We start from the raw sequence: 15,821 nt of genomic DNA, 5'->3' as shown, positions 1-15,821 counted from the left end.
ATGAAAAGTGGTGGAAAAAGCCCGCAAAATGCAATTCCATGTGTATCGAGAGCCAAAGGATAAGGAAAAATTAAAAAAGATCACTGCAAGTGCGCAAACAATCAATTTCAATGTTTTTTTCTACTTGAAAAAAGGTCCGAAAAAATTCAATTGCGTCGCAGTTTTAGCGCTGCTTCCAGCGCTCGTTTCCAGCTATGGGAATTTGAGCGGAAAGAAGACGATGCAAAATAACGGCATCATGGCGAGTCTTTTCGTTTGAGTATTTTTTTTTTGAGTTTTTTGCTTTTTTCTGCTGTGAAAGTGAGTGTAAGGAGTAGGATGCCAAGCAGTGAAAAAAGTGAGTGAAAGTATTAAAGTGAGATAAATTAAATAAAATGTACCGCTAGAACTGTATTAAGAGCGTAAATAGGAGTACGTCTGGCATTTCCCTCAAGAAAAATGCTCTAACGAGAGCAGCAAAAGGGAGAATATCAGCAGCTATGGGCGGAGAGAAGACGGTGGATGGCAGACGGTCTGTCAGCTTGACTTTTTTTGTTGAGTTTTTTTTTTCCCTTTTTTTCAGTTAAAGTGATTGCAAGTGCAGAATGGTCAATAAAAGCCTTCCTCAATTGGATTCCCACTCAAGATTTCTGGTATGTACATTGTTGGATATGCATTTTGTACTTTTCTAATTACTAAAGTTTCACACACATGTTTATATTTACAAATGCACACTTTGTTTAACGAACATCTTCAAATGAGTGTACAAAACACTCCAAATTGTATTTTCATTTGATGAATTAACTTTAATAGTACTAATTTGCATTGTTCTATGTACTCTACTCTCTTGTTTTATTTGCCAATTAAATTTGTACATATATACGCGTGTATCAAACCATTTATATGCCACTAAATGTTCCACTAAAATTGAATTCACGCCACATTAACTCTTAAATCGTTCAACAATTGAGGCTTTTAAAGTGCTAAATGTTGAGTAATGATTGATTTTGAAACGTTTTGTTAATGCATTAAAGTGTTAATTAAAAAAATTTTGTGGCATCATCCGTTTGTAGATTCTTTGGCACATCATGTCCTGATTTAAATCGCTTATTAATCGCCGTTGCCTGAACAACATCTTTAGCGTTTTTTTATGGTAGTGCAAATTTCGAAAATGTAAAAAAAAAAGGATAACCTGATACATAGACCCGCCCCATTTCAAGGAAAGTCGCTTGCCATAAATCCTTTATACCCTTTTTGGCTACTCCACGAAGCATCGTTGAAAAGACTTGCGTGATGGATGGACCATGTTATTCATTAACTGTAGCTCTCCCACACACTCGCTCTCTCTCTGTCTCTCTCTCCAGAGGTACACGCCCAACGCGCGCTCTCTTCTTGTTGTCCCTTTCGATCCTCTCCGAGAGCCTCTCTCGCTACGCGCTCTCTCACTAACACCTACACAGCAATAGGACAGACAGTGAACAGAGGAATAAGCATGCACAGCAATAGGACAGGCAGTGGACGAGAACAAACGGTAAATCCTAAGGAAGGCAACGGAAGACAAAACTGCGAACAATCTCGTGGCGAATTTTTGGACAGCAAACAGACAAAAATACACTGAGAATAGTTTTAGGAAGCGACATGCCTATTAATATATGTATGTATAATCTGTGCCTCTCGCAGCTCTTCTATTATTAAAATAGTTTCATTTTTATGATAAGTTTTGCCAGCGGCTTTCGAGGCCAATAAAAGCGGCAGTAAAGCGCTGAAAACCTCTGAAAATCGCCATCAACACCTTGGGGCACTATTTTTGCATGCGGGAAGTGTATTTTTGAGTATTATAATATTAGTAACATTTAATTTCCATTATATCCACCAAATGCATTCCCTCAACTATTATCTATCTATCTATCAGATGTGTTTTGGATGGAATGGAGAGCCCTCTATATCTCTTGTGTCTCCATCGAGCTTTTCGATTCTTTTATTTCTCGCAATTTCCTTTTGCAGCAGCCCGCCTGCTGCTGCTGGCTCTCTGTCTCTGCCTCTGCCGCTGATTGAATTTCCCGAATGCCTTGAATGCCGCTGGCTGCATATGTTGCCACTTGCCGGCTTTTGCCTCCTGCCTCTTGCCTGCTGCCTGCTCCTGTGGCAATAAGAAGAAGTTTATTGAAAGCGACTCTGACACACTCTCCGTCGCCCGCCACCCCCACCCCCCCTGCATTTGCATAGCGAGTGGAGCAGTGGGGGGGCACGAATGCCGGGCGAAATTTACCCAGATTTATGTTAATTTATTGAATTTAATTTGATTTTTTTCCACTCGCACTCTCTCGAACGCTCTCTCGAAACGATACTCGACTCGTATGTTGTGTGTTGCATGTGGCATGGGGCATGTGGCATGGGGGGGAAATTCAATCAAGTTTTGTGCATAAATTACACCTTTTTGGCACCAAAAAAAAAGAAAAGAAAAAAAAAAGGTAAAGGCCTTAACGCAGAATAACAACAATAAGGCGGCCATTTGTTGCTGCCAAATTTTATTTTATTTTTCATAATGGCAAAAGTTTTTGTGAGTGCTTCTCACAGGATACCCGCTCGTATTTGTTGGTCAAAGGAGGGTCCTCCGAGGTCAGGTCATTAAAATGGAAGAACCAAAGACCCCCCAAGAAAAAAAGGTGCTGCCTTTTCTCCTTCTCCCTGGTTCCCTGTATTCATTAAGTAATTGGCGGCAGGTGAGAGAAAACCGAAGCGGAGATCCATGACCGGGCCGGGGTCGGGGCAGGGTTCTTTTGCGGGCTGCTGCGGCTTGTGGCATAAATTATTTGTGCTCTAATTTAATTATCATTTAATTTGTCGCTCGACTATTCGTGTTCCCTCTGCCAGAGGTACGACTGTAGTTGTTTTATTTCCGTTTGCTGGACAAAGTAAACGACGGCCAAGCCGATCACCAGGTTAAGCCGCAGTTTCCACTGCCCCAAAGCGGTATTTAATGTGAGAGAACATGTCAGTTTTCCTATTCTCCGAGAGAGGAAACAAATGGAAATTCGTTGATGATCGAAAACGGAGATTTGCGATTGGAACTGCAAGAGAAAAACAATAGTTTTTGGGGGAATAAACAGGCGGAAAGAGTGGAACAATACTTGCCATTATATCAAGAATATCCACATGAGCTTCCATTCCAGTTTTTCTCTCCTTAGAGGGGATTCTACTTTCTTGCCAGCAATTGTCAATCAATGATTGATACTCGCCTTGCTGCAGGTGTGCGGCAGCCAGGAGTAGCAGCCACAAGGCCAGATGCCAGGCCAACAGATATAAGGACTCGCGTAGCAGCTGCTCCGGAGAGGTCAGATCGTGTAGATTTTTGCCATTCCAAGCCGCCTCATCCTCCAGATCATCGCGACTCTTTTGCTGCTGCAACACCTGCGTCGCATCGAAGCGCAGGAGACGCGCAAAGGCCACTATGCGAATGGCAATGAGACACACAAAGCAATCGTATGTTACCCTGAAGTAGAGGCCCGCCAGGAGATTGAGTTTCCTTTGCAGAGGATACAGCATCCTGAGGAGCAGCTGAAAGCACTTGAGATTCCTATCCAGGCGGAGATTCTGCAGGGACTGGAGCCAGCCGGCGTGCAGCAGGTGATAGAGGATGTGCAGGGATATCAGCAGGACGAATATGAGTCGCGGTATGCCCATCAGATAGTTCGCGATGTTGTGCATATCGTTGACCGTCAAGATCCTTCTTTGGGCATGTTCTATGAGCGGAAAATCCAGCCAGAAGGTCTTGTATCCCATGAGGAAGAGCAGCAACAGCAGGGCTCCGCCGTAGACGAGCGCCTGCCAAGAGCATTCCAGGATCAAGTGCATGCCCAGAAGGGTCTTCAGTTGCTTGTACGACATCTGTGATTGATTGACCAACTGCCAGAGGGACTTGTGCCTAATCAACGACCATATCATGGCCACGAGATACATGAGACTCTGCAGATACTCGCATCTCACGGAGAATCCATCTGTCGGGGGTCGCGAATCGGTCTCCAGGGAATTCATGAGCGCGTTTTCCATTTCCAAGCGTTGGCGCGCCATTTGATGCAACAGCAGGATGCACGCAACAAAGATGCATGGAATGTATCTGCAGCAGTTGTATCTATGGGTGTACAGACGCCGGGATCTGCTGAAACGCAGCTGCAGAAGGCCCAACGAATGGAAAAGAAACCGAAATACTTTGAGCGCTTTCCAGAGCCACTGAATGCGTGACATTTCGAACGATAACTGAGGAAACTCGGAAGTGGCTCCACCGAAAGAGTGCGATTGGTAATTGGTAATCAAGTGAATGCATTCATTGTTTATTCACTCGAATTCGTCATAGAAATAGAAGCGATAGACCTGGCTAATTGTCTGCGTTACATTGCCGTTGGAATCGTCGTCGAAAGCCCCCTCCCCCTCCCCGTTTTCGTCCGAATTAAAGTGTTTGTGGAGCAGCAAACGAAGGACGAGCAGGAGCAGCAGCTCCCGCAGGTGGCTGATGAGCAGAGTCCGGAAGGTGGCAAGAGTTAGGGCCAGGCTAAAGGACTTGCAGCCCACGGAGGAGAGCAGCAGGGGATGTGGCACCAATTGAGTGGCCGCAAAGTTTGTGGAGAACTAGAAAGAAGAAGACACAATGGGAAAGGTGGGGTGGGGAAAACTATGGATACTCTTTACCATTGTGGTTATAATATCCTGATTCCTCTTCAAGTGCTGCCGCCGCCTCATCAGCGTCACACCAAAGGCCTGGGGCAGCGTACGATGCTGCAGCAGACGCCACGACCTCAATACGAACAAGTTGGGGTCGTCCCGCAGGCGGAGGAAGTTCCGCTGGAACCGCCGTCTCTGCCGCTGCAGATTCAGGCCGATCAGGAGGAGGAGAGCCTGCAGAAGCAGGAGCAGCACTATGTAGACCAATTGGAGGCTCAGCTGCCGCCCCGTACCGTGTTGCAGCATCAACAGCAGCCGGATGCCGGGCAGAGCCATGAAACTCACAAAATGCAGCCCGAAGTACCGCGTGACCCTTCGATGCAGGCGCCAAATGGTGGACTGTTCGCGCAACAGAGCCCTGAGCAGGCCCATTCGGTCGCTTCGCATGTGCCGCCAGAGGAAGGCGTTCAGCGAGCGATAGATGCAGGACAGCCACAGGAGGTAGCTGCCGAAGAAGAGCAGCTGCAGGTGATAGATGAAGGCCACGCCGGCTATGAAGCACGACTGGTAGAAGGAGTACATCCGCAGCTGCCACGAGAGCAGCGAAACGAGCATGACGATCGAGGCGAGTGTGTAGGAGCACTCGCGACGGATGCGCACACAGAACAGTGCCCCGAGCACCCGCTGGATCCTCCTGTGGGTCGTCGCACACTCGTTGAGCAGCTCCGTGAAGTGGCGCCGCAGCAGCAGGAAGTAAACGTACAGCGGCACATACAGCAGGAACACAAACGGCTCGTAGGTCCAGAGCTGACTCAGCGAGAGGTAGGCCAGGCTGGCCAGCAGATTCACGAGCGCCATCAGGTGGACGTAGAGCTGCTCGTCGCCCACGAAGCGCCGCTGCTGCTCCGCATAGCCCACGTTGTAGTAGCCCAAGTAGAGGCCGATCCGGCCGATTGTGTGCCACACACTCATCAAGTGGCACAGGCAGAAGCCCTCGGCGGAAGCGTGACTCTCCATCTGTCCGAATCGACTGAAACTATCTGCGGGATGGCGCCCAGAAAAGTGTGACAATGTATCTATGATGTCTAGCCATTTGTTTAAGCGGTTTGAGGTGGGGGCAAATGGTAGATACTTTCACGGCGTATGCTTATCGATTTTGAAGTATCTTTTGCTACCCAAGGAACTTTCAGTTGGAAGATTGGTGAGATCCCCGAAGGGATAACTCTACTTTTTATGGAGAGCACAGAGATAAAAGTATCTTTTACTAATTGTAGAACGGTAGAAAAGAGCTCTTTAAGGTAGGAATTCTGTTCCACTGCTAGAAAATCTAGAGAATCGAAGCACATAGTGTACAGATACAGATACTTTTGTGAAGCGATAAGAGGAGGACTCTTTTGCTTGTGGAATGTGTATCTTGGGCGATAGGACAGCTGTTCCACGCCCTTGTGCCTCGACGAAAACGTTTTTCCATAGATTGTTTTTCGTATATGGTGGTGTTTCACTAGTGTTTGTGGCTCGACAACAACGTTTTTTCGCGGCATCTGCCCGCCAACTACATATCCATAAAAGTAACCCCTTTATAGAGCGTAAAAACATTCAATTGAGTTGCTTAAAAAGTGTTGTACGCACTTGAACCATAAATACGAACTGCACCTCTCTCTCCCTCTCTCTCTCGCCCTTAACCTTTGTCTCTCACTCCCTGGAGTACCGTACCTGGGCAAAAAAAAGAAGAAAAAAAGATAACGACTGACAAATAATATTTTACGCTCTGTTTATTTGTGGACGGGCGGGTGGTGGATGCCGCTGCAACGAAACGCTTTAATAGTTTACACTCGGATGTGGCTGTGGGGGCTGTGGATATAAGGATTCCAGGGGATGTGGTGGGCGGGGCAGGGCGGGTGGTGGCGGGTGAATATGGTTATGGATATGGATATGGTTATGAAATGGAGGAGAGCACTTAAAATGGCATAAAGCCATAAGAGGAGGTCACTTCTACCCCAAACTATCTCCCTCATCCCTCCCCCCCCTGCATTCTGCTTCATTCTTTTGCTTTTCCTGTAAAGATACCCGTACCCGTAGCCCATATCTTTTTTCATCGCTCGGCAAATGGTTTTACACGCATGTAACTTTTCTACGGGATACTGCCTGCCCCCCCGTCCCCCCTTGATTGTCTGCATATATGAATGCACCATTCCCACTTGCCACTTGCCATTTGCAGCATGGTGGCATGGTGGCATGGTGGCATGGTGGCACGATGGCTTGGGTGTGGTGTGTGTGGTTCCGCATAGTATAACAATCACGAAAAAAAACTGCATGTTTTTATTACAAATTGCAATTGTGAAAAATTTTATACATGGCCGCATTGTCCCTCCGCTCCATTCGCAGCGGCAGCATCGTGTCACCAGACCCAGGACAAGGACCAGGACCTTTATTCCCGCTGCTGCTGCTGCTGCTGCTGCTGCCGCACCTGCAACAAAAAGTTGCCAAGCGATGGTGAAAGGGAAAAAGGAGTTTCTTTTTGTTTTTTTTTTGGATGCCGGGCAGGCAGGAAGGCTCTTCCTGGGTGATAGTGTCGCCCCGAAAAATAAACTGCCACATAAAATTCCTGCCGCATATCCCCTGTCGTTGTCGTTGTCGGTGTCTGTGTCGGTGCCCTTGCCACTTGCCACTTGCCACTTGCTCCACTCGGGGCGTGGCAGTTTTTTGTTCAACACTCGCGTGGCGTGCGGTATGCATAAAGCAAATGAATTTATTTTTCTCGACTGCCAGTTTTTCAATTTAAATGCTTTTTGCTCCCTTACCCCCACCCTTTCTCTGCCTTTTTTTTTTTGGTATTTTTCTTCCTCTTTTTTATTGGAGTTCTTTGGTATTCTTCTGGTATATTTCTTTCGATATTTTCTTCTATTTTCTTTTGTTTTTTTTGTATTTTTATTGTAATTCCCTTTATCCAAACACTTTTTTTTTTTACCCTTCTACGATTTTCAGTGCGCCATAAATTTTTGCATATTTTCATTAGTTGTCAGCGCTGCTGCTTTTGATGATTTATGCATGTTTTTGATGCGCTCACTCTCTCCACTCTCTACACTCTCTCCAGTGCTCCTCTGCCCCTGGCTGGCACTCGTTGCCCTCCTTTTGAATGCTCTTTCTGCGTGAAAAGAATGGGCGGAGAAATGGGGGCGTGGCATGGCCATCAGCCACTGCCCACTGGCTATAACAAACCAAAAAAAAGCACACAAAAAACACAAACAAACTTATTAAAAATTTAGTTTGGTAAGGAAAAGTTTTTAAGCTAATGAAAATTGCTGTTGCACTGTTGTCAGAATGTTGCCAGTTGCCCGTCGCCAGTGGCCAGTGGCCAGTGGAATGTTAAATGCGGGAACCATCTGCGGCACTGGAATATGGAAATTGAAGGAGATAGATAGGGAGGGGTCAGCAGGGAGCAGGGAGCGGGCAGCAGGCAGCAGCTGGGGGGATAGAGTGATTTTTAGGCAAAAAATACTGAAAGGGGCACAAAAATCTTGGCAAAAAGTTCGTCCGGAAGTGGTTAGAATTTAATGAATCGGAATATTATTATTTTTATATTTATATTTTATATTTTTATATTTATATTTTATATTTTTATATTTATTTATATTAATTTTTATATTTTTATATTTATTTAATTAATTTTTATTTTTATATTAATTTATATACATTTTTTTTTCTTTAATTTTTTCAAATTTTTTAGAATTTTATCTGAAAAGAATAAAAACTAAAATAATTAAAGTATTCTAAAAAAAAGAAGAAAAAAAAAATAGGACACCTGGAAGGCCTTAAGTTTCGAAATAAATTTATGTGTGGGATTTGTTATCTAAATTTTTATAAATAAAAAAAAAAAATTTGTTTGTCAAGACAGCAGAGAGCGAGGGATTGAGAGAGAGAAATATGTAGATTCCTTGAGGGGAATATTCCTTGGTTTTCAATTTTGTTTTTCGGGTTTTATTCCAGGTTTTTGTCTTAAATTAAAGTGATTTTCCTTAGAGTTTTCTCGCTTGGAGGCTGCTTTAATGGACTTCTCCTTGGAATCCTTGATTTCGGATTGCCTTTAAATATTTTCGTTGAGTTTTGTGTGGATGCACTCCATTCCTCGGGGGGAGGGGGGGATACCCATTAAATGGAAGTTAATCGACAGGTAAATCATGCTCTGGAATGGGGCTCTCGTTCCATATACATAATGAGGGTCGCACCGTCTCCCCCTCTCGTGCCCCTCGTCGCCCCTCGTCCTCCCCGTCTCGCTTTAAGTCGCGCACACAATAAAGCGGTCGACAGTGATATCTGCTTTGCTCTGGTGCTTAGGTGCGAAGTGGCATCCCTCCATCTCCTCCTCCTCTCTTTCGACAGCGGCCCATCTGCCTAACGGTGATTGTGATGTTTTCCAAACGCCCACATTCCTGCTTCTCCTCCTGCGCCTCCTCCTGCCTCACGGCCAGGCCATACTCCAACGAGTGACGTCTCTAATGATTGTTTGACAAACATGCCCATCCGTAGAGCACTCTCCTCTCCTCCTCTCCACCTCTCCTCCTCTCCGCCTTTCTGTCTGCCCGCCAGCCTTCCATCGGGATTCCGTAGAGCTCCGATGGCACCTCTGTGTCCATAGGAGAGGGTCTGGCTCTGGCTCTGGCTCTGGTTGTGGATCTCTTTATTGAATACCAACACGGCGGCAGCGTCCCGCTTTGAGGCATGGCGGCATCCTTTGGGCGGCATCAGCCGTGCCTCGGACGACATGTACAGGATTTTAAAAATGCCACAGAAAAGCGTCACCATCGAGCGACGACGAGCAGCGACATGAATTCTAAAATTGAAATGACAAAGTAAACGAAAGGCGAGAGGTGAAAGGTGAAAGTTGAAGGCTTGAGAGAGCTGGCAAGGAATGGAAGGGAAGGGATGCGGAGGGGTGTGGGGGGAGTCAAGTGGAAAGCTAAGCAGCCAAGGAAGATGGAACAGAAGGGGCAGGACCCAATCCCCCGCTTGAGTTTGACATTTTTGGGTTATGCTGCGATGAACATGGCCGATATGCTGCCTCATGCTTCGTGCCTCCTGCCTCGTGCCTCGCGCCGTGTGCCCACTGTGCATGCAAATCTCTTTCAAAGCAGCAGCAGCATCGAGTGGCAAGTGTGGCACGTGGGAAAGCGTAAGCAGCGATTGAGACTTGAACAAATTAATCGCCGGGACTCTGGTTTTGACCGAGTTTACACTTTTTTTCTGCCTCTCTCTCCCTCTCTCCCTCTCCCTCTCTCTCTTTTGAAGGTGTCCTTGGCTGATTCCCAGTTTGCAAATAAATTAGTTTGCTACGTGAACGACGCAAATCTGAGGTGGGTTTGACAGCTACGTAGCCCCTCTCCGGCTCCGGCGCCGGCTCCGGCCTTTGGCTTTTTCTGTGGCCTTGTTTTTGAGAAGTATTTAGATACCCTTTCGTTTTCAGCGATCGGATGGCTCTGGGCGGACCAGAGCCCACGGCATTTACTCCTCCACATCCACAGCTCGGCATTCTTCAAGTATGATACGATAATTCCCTTTTTTCAGGCCTATAAATAGTTGTATTTATTTCAAACAAAATTATGATAAATGATAATTGGATGTGCCTCACTTTCCCTCTCACGCTCTCTTCCGCTTCTGCATTCGAGTCCCCAAAAACTCTTTAAATATCCTTAAATAGTTGCGATGCAGCCCCTTTTTATCGATAGAAACACATACACCGATCTCTGAGGATATGGAAGCAACAACTGTGTGCTTTTCCATCGTTTGCGGGGGTGTACGGGTGGGCAGGCTCTGTTCTCCATATTTCCACTTTTATTTAACGAATTACAGGAAGACATCGGTCTAACTAGCGATTGTGCTTTATCGCTGCCACATGCCCTGCTTTTTATTTTTATTTATTTATATTTTATTTTGTAAATAATAGCCTCATAAAATAATTGATGTAGTTAATAAAAAAAAATCTATTAATAGTGAAAAAAACTAGTAAAATTTTTAAATGTCCTGAAAATCCCCGAAGAATATGTAAATGACAAAATCTATAAATAAGAAATTTTTTTGAAAATTTACCTAAAAAATATTCAGATCTTAAACGAATAAAAAATTTTTTTTATTAGTTTATTAAAAGAAAAAAAAAACTCTGGCGATGGGAAAGTTTTCGGAGCCCAAAGTGTGAAGAATGAAGAAAAAAAAGAAAATATTCCCCTGCCTCGCTTACGCCCTCCTTTTTTTGTCCCCTTCCTCCCTCTTCCAGAGTGTCTGAGCCATTAAGAAAGGATTTTTACAAGAGCATAAAAAACCAATTGAATCTGTGATTTGAACAGGGTATCTCCAAGGGCCATACCCTATCGTAATAATATTTTTATTTTCATTCTTTAAAAAAATTAAACCAAGTGAAAACTTATCGATTCGATGGTGTTCGGAGGGACAGAAGCCGCTAATTGAAGTGGATTTCTCTCGCTGTCTGTGTGTGTGGCAGAGCCATCAATTATCCGTGGCATGCCTTTGCCCGTGCCCCCACCAAGAGGCAGCTAAAAGCATTTACACAGCAGTCGCAGAGGCGGAGGCAGAGGCAGAGGCGGAGGGCTCTAGATTCTAGTCGGCAGTCATCACATTAGTGGCTAAGTACTCACCAAATTGTTACCACTTTTTCCTCGTAGCATGAGGCAGGCAGGCAGGCAGGCAGAGAGAGCTCTCTCTCCCGTTTTCCCGTTTTCCCATCCCCGTGTGTGCGTTCAGTCTTTGCTTGCAACATGCCATCGCCGCAGTCGCAACCGCAGTCGAAGCCGCTGCACAAGCTGCTCTGCGTGTGCCACATTGTCAGCTACTTCAATGGCCAGAAGTGGGTCTGCCATCTGCTGTGCCTCTTCAACCTGCGCTACGACGAGGCCCAGCAGAGCTTCGCCTTTGGCCAGCAGGTGCTCGTTTGCCTGGCCTACACCTGGTGTGTGTGGAGCGGTCTTGGCTTCGTGGTCCTGCTGCCTTACGCGCCGTGCTGGACCATCGACAGATACACGGTCGGGGCGTACGGCCTGCCCACCATCTACTGCCTGGCGCGGCGGCGGTACTTGCTGCGGATCCTCAACGAAATGGTGCGCGTCCATCGGCGGCTGCAGCGGGCCATGGGCCCCCTGTTCTGTGTGGACGTGAAGAGGGCCTTCTGCTGGGCCCTGCTGGTAGCCCTGGAGCTCGTGGCCACCCTATACTGGGAGGTGGCCTCGCAGGAGGCCTGGCAGATCTTTTTCCAGCTGGGTTTCGTGCTCTGCTGGTATCTGCAGATCCTGTTGCATGTCAACAGCTACGTCTGGCTGCAGGCCATCTATGTGGTGATGAATCAGGCCTTTGAGGCGCCTCTAAGCCCCAGCCAGCGCTGGATCATGATGGGAAGACTGCTGCGAATCCAGCCTCGCCTGCGGAGGATACAACGGAGCGTGGCCGACTGCTTCAGTGTGCACGTCCTGTCGGCTATGGTCCTCGTTTCGTTTAAGTTCTTTGTGAGTTTCACGACAGACCTAGAGGCGCCCCCGGAGGGGTCTGTGGGGCTGCGCTTCGAGGTCCTGCATCTACGTTACTTAGCAAATCGCTGCCTGCTGATCGGCAGCCTTTTTTTGGTGATCAATGATTTCCAAAACGAAAGAAATCGCTTCCTGACGAGCCTCTGGGATATGCCGCAGCAGATCTGCAGCCTCTACAGAATGCATAAAAGGACGCTGGCTGTGGTCGATCTGATGGTAAGATCGCCGCCTATATCTGGCCCTAAATCCTTCGATACATCTCTTGGCCCTCTCTAGATTCTATCCGGAAATCGACCCAGCGACCTGCGTCCCACGAGTGCGATTCTGTGGGAAATCCGAATCGAATCGAAGGTCAAATGCGCTGCCACGATGAAATCTTTCGTCAAATATCTTCTAATGCTGCTGCCGCTGGTGTCCCTCGTGCCCCTTGTGGCCGTTTCGAACGGCTTCGATCTGAAATGGGAGCGGTATGTCCTGCAAAACGATACCCTGGCCAGCTGGCAAGGACTGACGAAATATCCCTGAAACCGAACGCTGGTGGGGGGCGCCGGAGGAAAGGATGGAAATTATGCAAGGCACGTCCGACGGGGGGAAAAAAAGGATTCAACCAATAAATCAAAAAGAAAGGAGAAAAAGGATGCTAAAGCATACGAGGAAGGGGGCGAGGGGTGGGGGAGGATGGGGCGTGGTTCGATTTATATACAAAATGTCAAACTGGAAATCTATTAAATCCCATCGAAATCCCTCTCTCTCTCTGTCTCCCTCTCTCACTTTCTCTATCTGTCTCTCGTTTCTCGCTGTGCTTCCGTTAATTAGCTTCCCCAATAGAGATTTGTGCAACGTGGCGTATGATTAACACGCGACTAATGAACGTCGCGCGATTGCCAGGTTGCAAGTGCAGCTCTGCCTCCTGCCCCCTGCCTCCTGCCTCCCGACAGCCATTCGCCTGTGAATGATTGAATTATTGAATCCATTTGATGGACCGACGGACTACCTGGCACAAATCAATGGGATTTATTGTCCCCCACGCCCCCTCCAGTCCTGCCCCAGAACCAGACTTCAGTTCGTTGCACAATGGAATGCCACACGGCAATGGATTGCCGTGATTTCTAATTTCCATGGAATTTCCATGCAAAAGGGAAGCCGAGTGTCCAAAATATTTCTCTCCGATTAACTGCATTCGAAATATTCGGGCTCTGGGCTCTAGGGGGGGTCTGGGGTCTGGGGCCTTGCAACATTAATGAGGCACACGCCCCAAACAGTAGTGCCCCATTAGCAGTGCTCATTTGTCGGGGCGTCGCACACACACACACCAGAGAGCGTGTGGAAAGCCAATAGAAAAACGGAAGATTCCCAACAGAAAGGGCAATCGTGGGCCTGTGGCAGTGTTTGATACCCTTTAAGGGGGCTCTCTCTCGCTTTGAAGGGCTTAAAGATACCATTTTTGCTTTAAGATAAGCCTCGGCGGACAGTAATCCATGGAATTCCTTGGGTTTCCGCATTCCTGGTCTAAGTTTTTGTATCTGAGAGGCAAAGGATTCTAACGAAAGGCCTTTCTGGCTATAATATTTAGACGAAAGGAACGAAAGGGTACTCTTGGGATATGCAGAACCCTTGGGATGCCTTTCAAAGATAATTTTTTCCATAGGGAAATCAAATCGCTATCCAAGCCAGCCATAGATCCATCCTTAAGGATATGCCTAGCTTTTACTGATTCCCAGGAGCAGGATGGCCCTTCCTGATTGTCCCTTCCCTGGGTATCTTTGCAGGTATTCCGATCACACGAATCCACCCAGAAATACTTTCAAAACAGAGAAGATCTTGCCCAGATCTGTACTCGATCGTCGCTACCCTTTTTGTGAGGGCATAACACGGACTTAATTGATATGCATGTGCCTCTGTGTGTGTGTGCAGGGTGTGGCGGAGGGGGGTGGGAGGTTTGCTGTAAATGCAATTTCCTTGTTGCCACTAAGCGCTCCTTCTGCCACTGCCACTGCCACACTCTCGCACTGCATTCTCTAATGAGTTTGAAATAATACCAATGTTCAGGGCACATCCATCCAGCAGACACACACACACACACACATAGATCCCTCCTTTAGCCATTGACACCCCATAAAAAGGCGGCAATCCTCCACCGCCCCCGCCTCCGCCCCCACCCGATAATCATTTGATATGCGGCTCAATAAATTCTCTAAAATAGAAGCAAACCCCAAAAAAGAAGCGACAGCAGATAATAGGAAAATAAAGAGAGAAAGAGAGAGGGAGAGAGAGAGTAAGAGAGAGAGAGAGAGGGGAACACGGAGCGTATACGTATTGCAATTTGTGCAAAATGCAAATTTCCTCCACTGATGACAGCCGCAATTTTGTGCCCCATTGTTGTTAGTGCCACACCGAGGGTCGTCTCCATTATCTCTGTTGTTGTTGCTGTTGTTGTTGTTGTTGTTGCTGTTTCTGTTGTGTTTGCCAACGTCCATTCCCATTGTCCGGAACGGACTCCTCTCGAGTGTAAGCATGTGTGTGTGTGTGTGTGTGTGTGTGGAAGGGGCACTGTATGTGCCTCTGCTGCTGTCACGGTTCAACAATTGAGGATAAATCAATAGAAACTTTACATATTTTCGGGGTGACATTTTAATTGCAACTAAAAGACATTTTTGTTGCAAATTTAATTGAGTTTTCGCTGAGTTTTCGTTTGCCCAAAGAAGAAATAAAATCTTAAAGGTTTTAATAGAAAAATGTATTTATTTCTAAGGCTCTGGAGCCCATCATCTAAAAAAAAAAACCATAAAATATATAGAATATGGAATATTTTCAAAATCTGTATAACTGTATGGCGCCCCCCGTTGCCCCTTTGCCCCTTCCTTTCAAATGCAAACATTTAGAATTTGTATGTGCCTTAAAAAGTTCCTTCAAATATTTCGGACATCTTTTCTTTCTTGAAATGTTTTCATTAATTAATTTTATATTTTTTAAATTTATTTATTTTTTAAATTTATTTATGTTTTAAATTGATTTATTTTTTACATTTATATATTTTTTAAATTTATTTATTTTTTAAATTTATAAATTTTGTAAATTTATTTATTTTTTAAACTTATTTATTAAATATATATTCTAAAAAAAATATGTATAGCTAAAAATTTAAATTTTTTTTTAAATTTACGAAAAAAAAACCTAAAAGACTAAACAAAATTCGAAATAAATTTCAATTAATTATCTTCGTTCCTGCTCTGTCGAATCTATTACATTTAAAAGTAATAAAAACTCCGGAATACTCTTTGAGTGCCGGATACATTAGTTTTCTCGAGGCTTGTGATGGATTTATGACTTTGGATGGAATGAATGCAGTCTCAAGGCCCTTGAACGGTGGTGGCTATTCGCATGACCCCGAGTGTCGCTCCCCGCATGTCATGTCAGACATTGTCGGTTGCATACCAATAAACGCAGCAGGCTGGCAAACAGGCAGTCGGGCAGGCAGGCAGGCAGGCAGGCAGGCAGGCCATAGTCCGGGTTTTAGTCCAAATCCAAAGCCAAAGCCAAAGCCAATGCCAAAAGCCAGCTCCGAGCTGAATTCCTGACTAGAGAAAAATGTCTGTCTGTCTGGCGTTTGGCCACTGGAGGGGACAACAATGGTTGACCAGCATTACTGCTGCT

The 15,821-nt window shown here is 46.0% G+C and overlaps 3 protein-coding genes across 3 annotated transcripts; 1 reads left to right on the top strand and 2 right to left on the bottom strand.

Annotated features, from left to right (window-relative positions):
- Positions 1–2,831: 2,831 nt before the first annotated feature.
- On the bottom strand, positions 2,832–4,224 carry LOC108165347. Its single transcript, XM_017301380.1, has 2 exons — positions 3,115–4,224; positions 2,832–3,050 (listed from the first exon to the last, which is right to left on the bottom strand). Exons 1-2 carry the CDS (start codon positions 4,222–4,224, stop codon positions 2,832–2,834), a joined length of 1,329 nt encoding a protein of 442 aa, XP_017156869.1.
- An 87-nt stretch (positions 4,225–4,311) lies between these two features.
- LOC108150781 lies at positions 4,312–5,655 on the bottom strand. The gene is made up of 2 exons (XM_017279080.1): positions 4,666–5,655; positions 4,312–4,605 (listed from the first exon to the last, which is right to left on the bottom strand). Exons 1-2 carry the CDS (start codon positions 5,653–5,655, stop codon positions 4,315–4,317), a joined length of 1,281 nt encoding a protein of 426 aa, XP_017134569.1. The 3' UTR covers positions 4,312–4,314.
- Positions 5,656–11,405: 5,750 nt separating this feature from the next.
- Positions 11,406–12,692, top strand: LOC108165348. The gene is made up of 2 exons (XM_017301381.1): positions 11,406–12,383; positions 12,444–12,692. The coding sequence occupies exons 1-2, from the start codon at positions 11,406–11,408 to the stop codon at positions 12,690–12,692; spliced, it is 1,227 nt and encodes a 408-aa protein (XP_017156870.1).
- The last annotated feature ends 3,129 nt before the right edge of the window (positions 12,693–15,821 follow it).

The sequence above is a fragment of the Drosophila miranda genome, chromosome XR (genome assembly GCF_003369915.1).
Source record: "Drosophila miranda strain MSH22 chromosome XR, D.miranda_PacBio2.1, whole genome shotgun sequence".
Taxonomy (NCBI): domain Eukaryota; kingdom Metazoa; phylum Arthropoda; class Insecta; order Diptera; family Drosophilidae; genus Drosophila; species Drosophila miranda.
This window is presented reverse-complemented; position numbering and strand designations above follow the sequence as displayed.

Excerpts from the sequence above, each read along its gene's own strand:
- LOC108165347 (XM_017301380.1), bottom strand. The coding sequence starts at position 4,224 with ATGTCACGCATTCAGTGGCTCTGGAAAGCGCTCAAAGTATTTCGGTTT. Across the intron at positions 3,051-3,114 it reads TGGATATTCTTGATATAATG|TTCCAATCGCAAATCTCCGT; the intron begins GCAAGTATTGTT and ends TTTCTCTTGCAG.
- LOC108150781 (XM_017279080.1), bottom strand. The coding sequence starts at position 5,655 with ATGGAGAGTCACGCTTCCGCCGAGGGCTTCTGCCTGTGCCACTTGATG. Across the intron at positions 4,606-4,665 it reads AGGATATTATAACCACAATG|TTCTCCACAAACTTTGCGGC; the intron begins GTAAAGAGTATC and ends TCTTCTTTCTAG.
- LOC108165348 (XM_017301381.1), top strand. The coding sequence starts at position 11,406 with ATGCCATCGCCGCAGTCGCAACCGCAGTCGAAGCCGCTGCACAAGCTG. Across the intron at positions 12,384-12,443 it reads TGGCTGTGGTCGATCTGATG|ATTCTATCCGGAAATCGACC; the intron begins GTAAGATCGCCG and ends GGCCCTCTCTAG.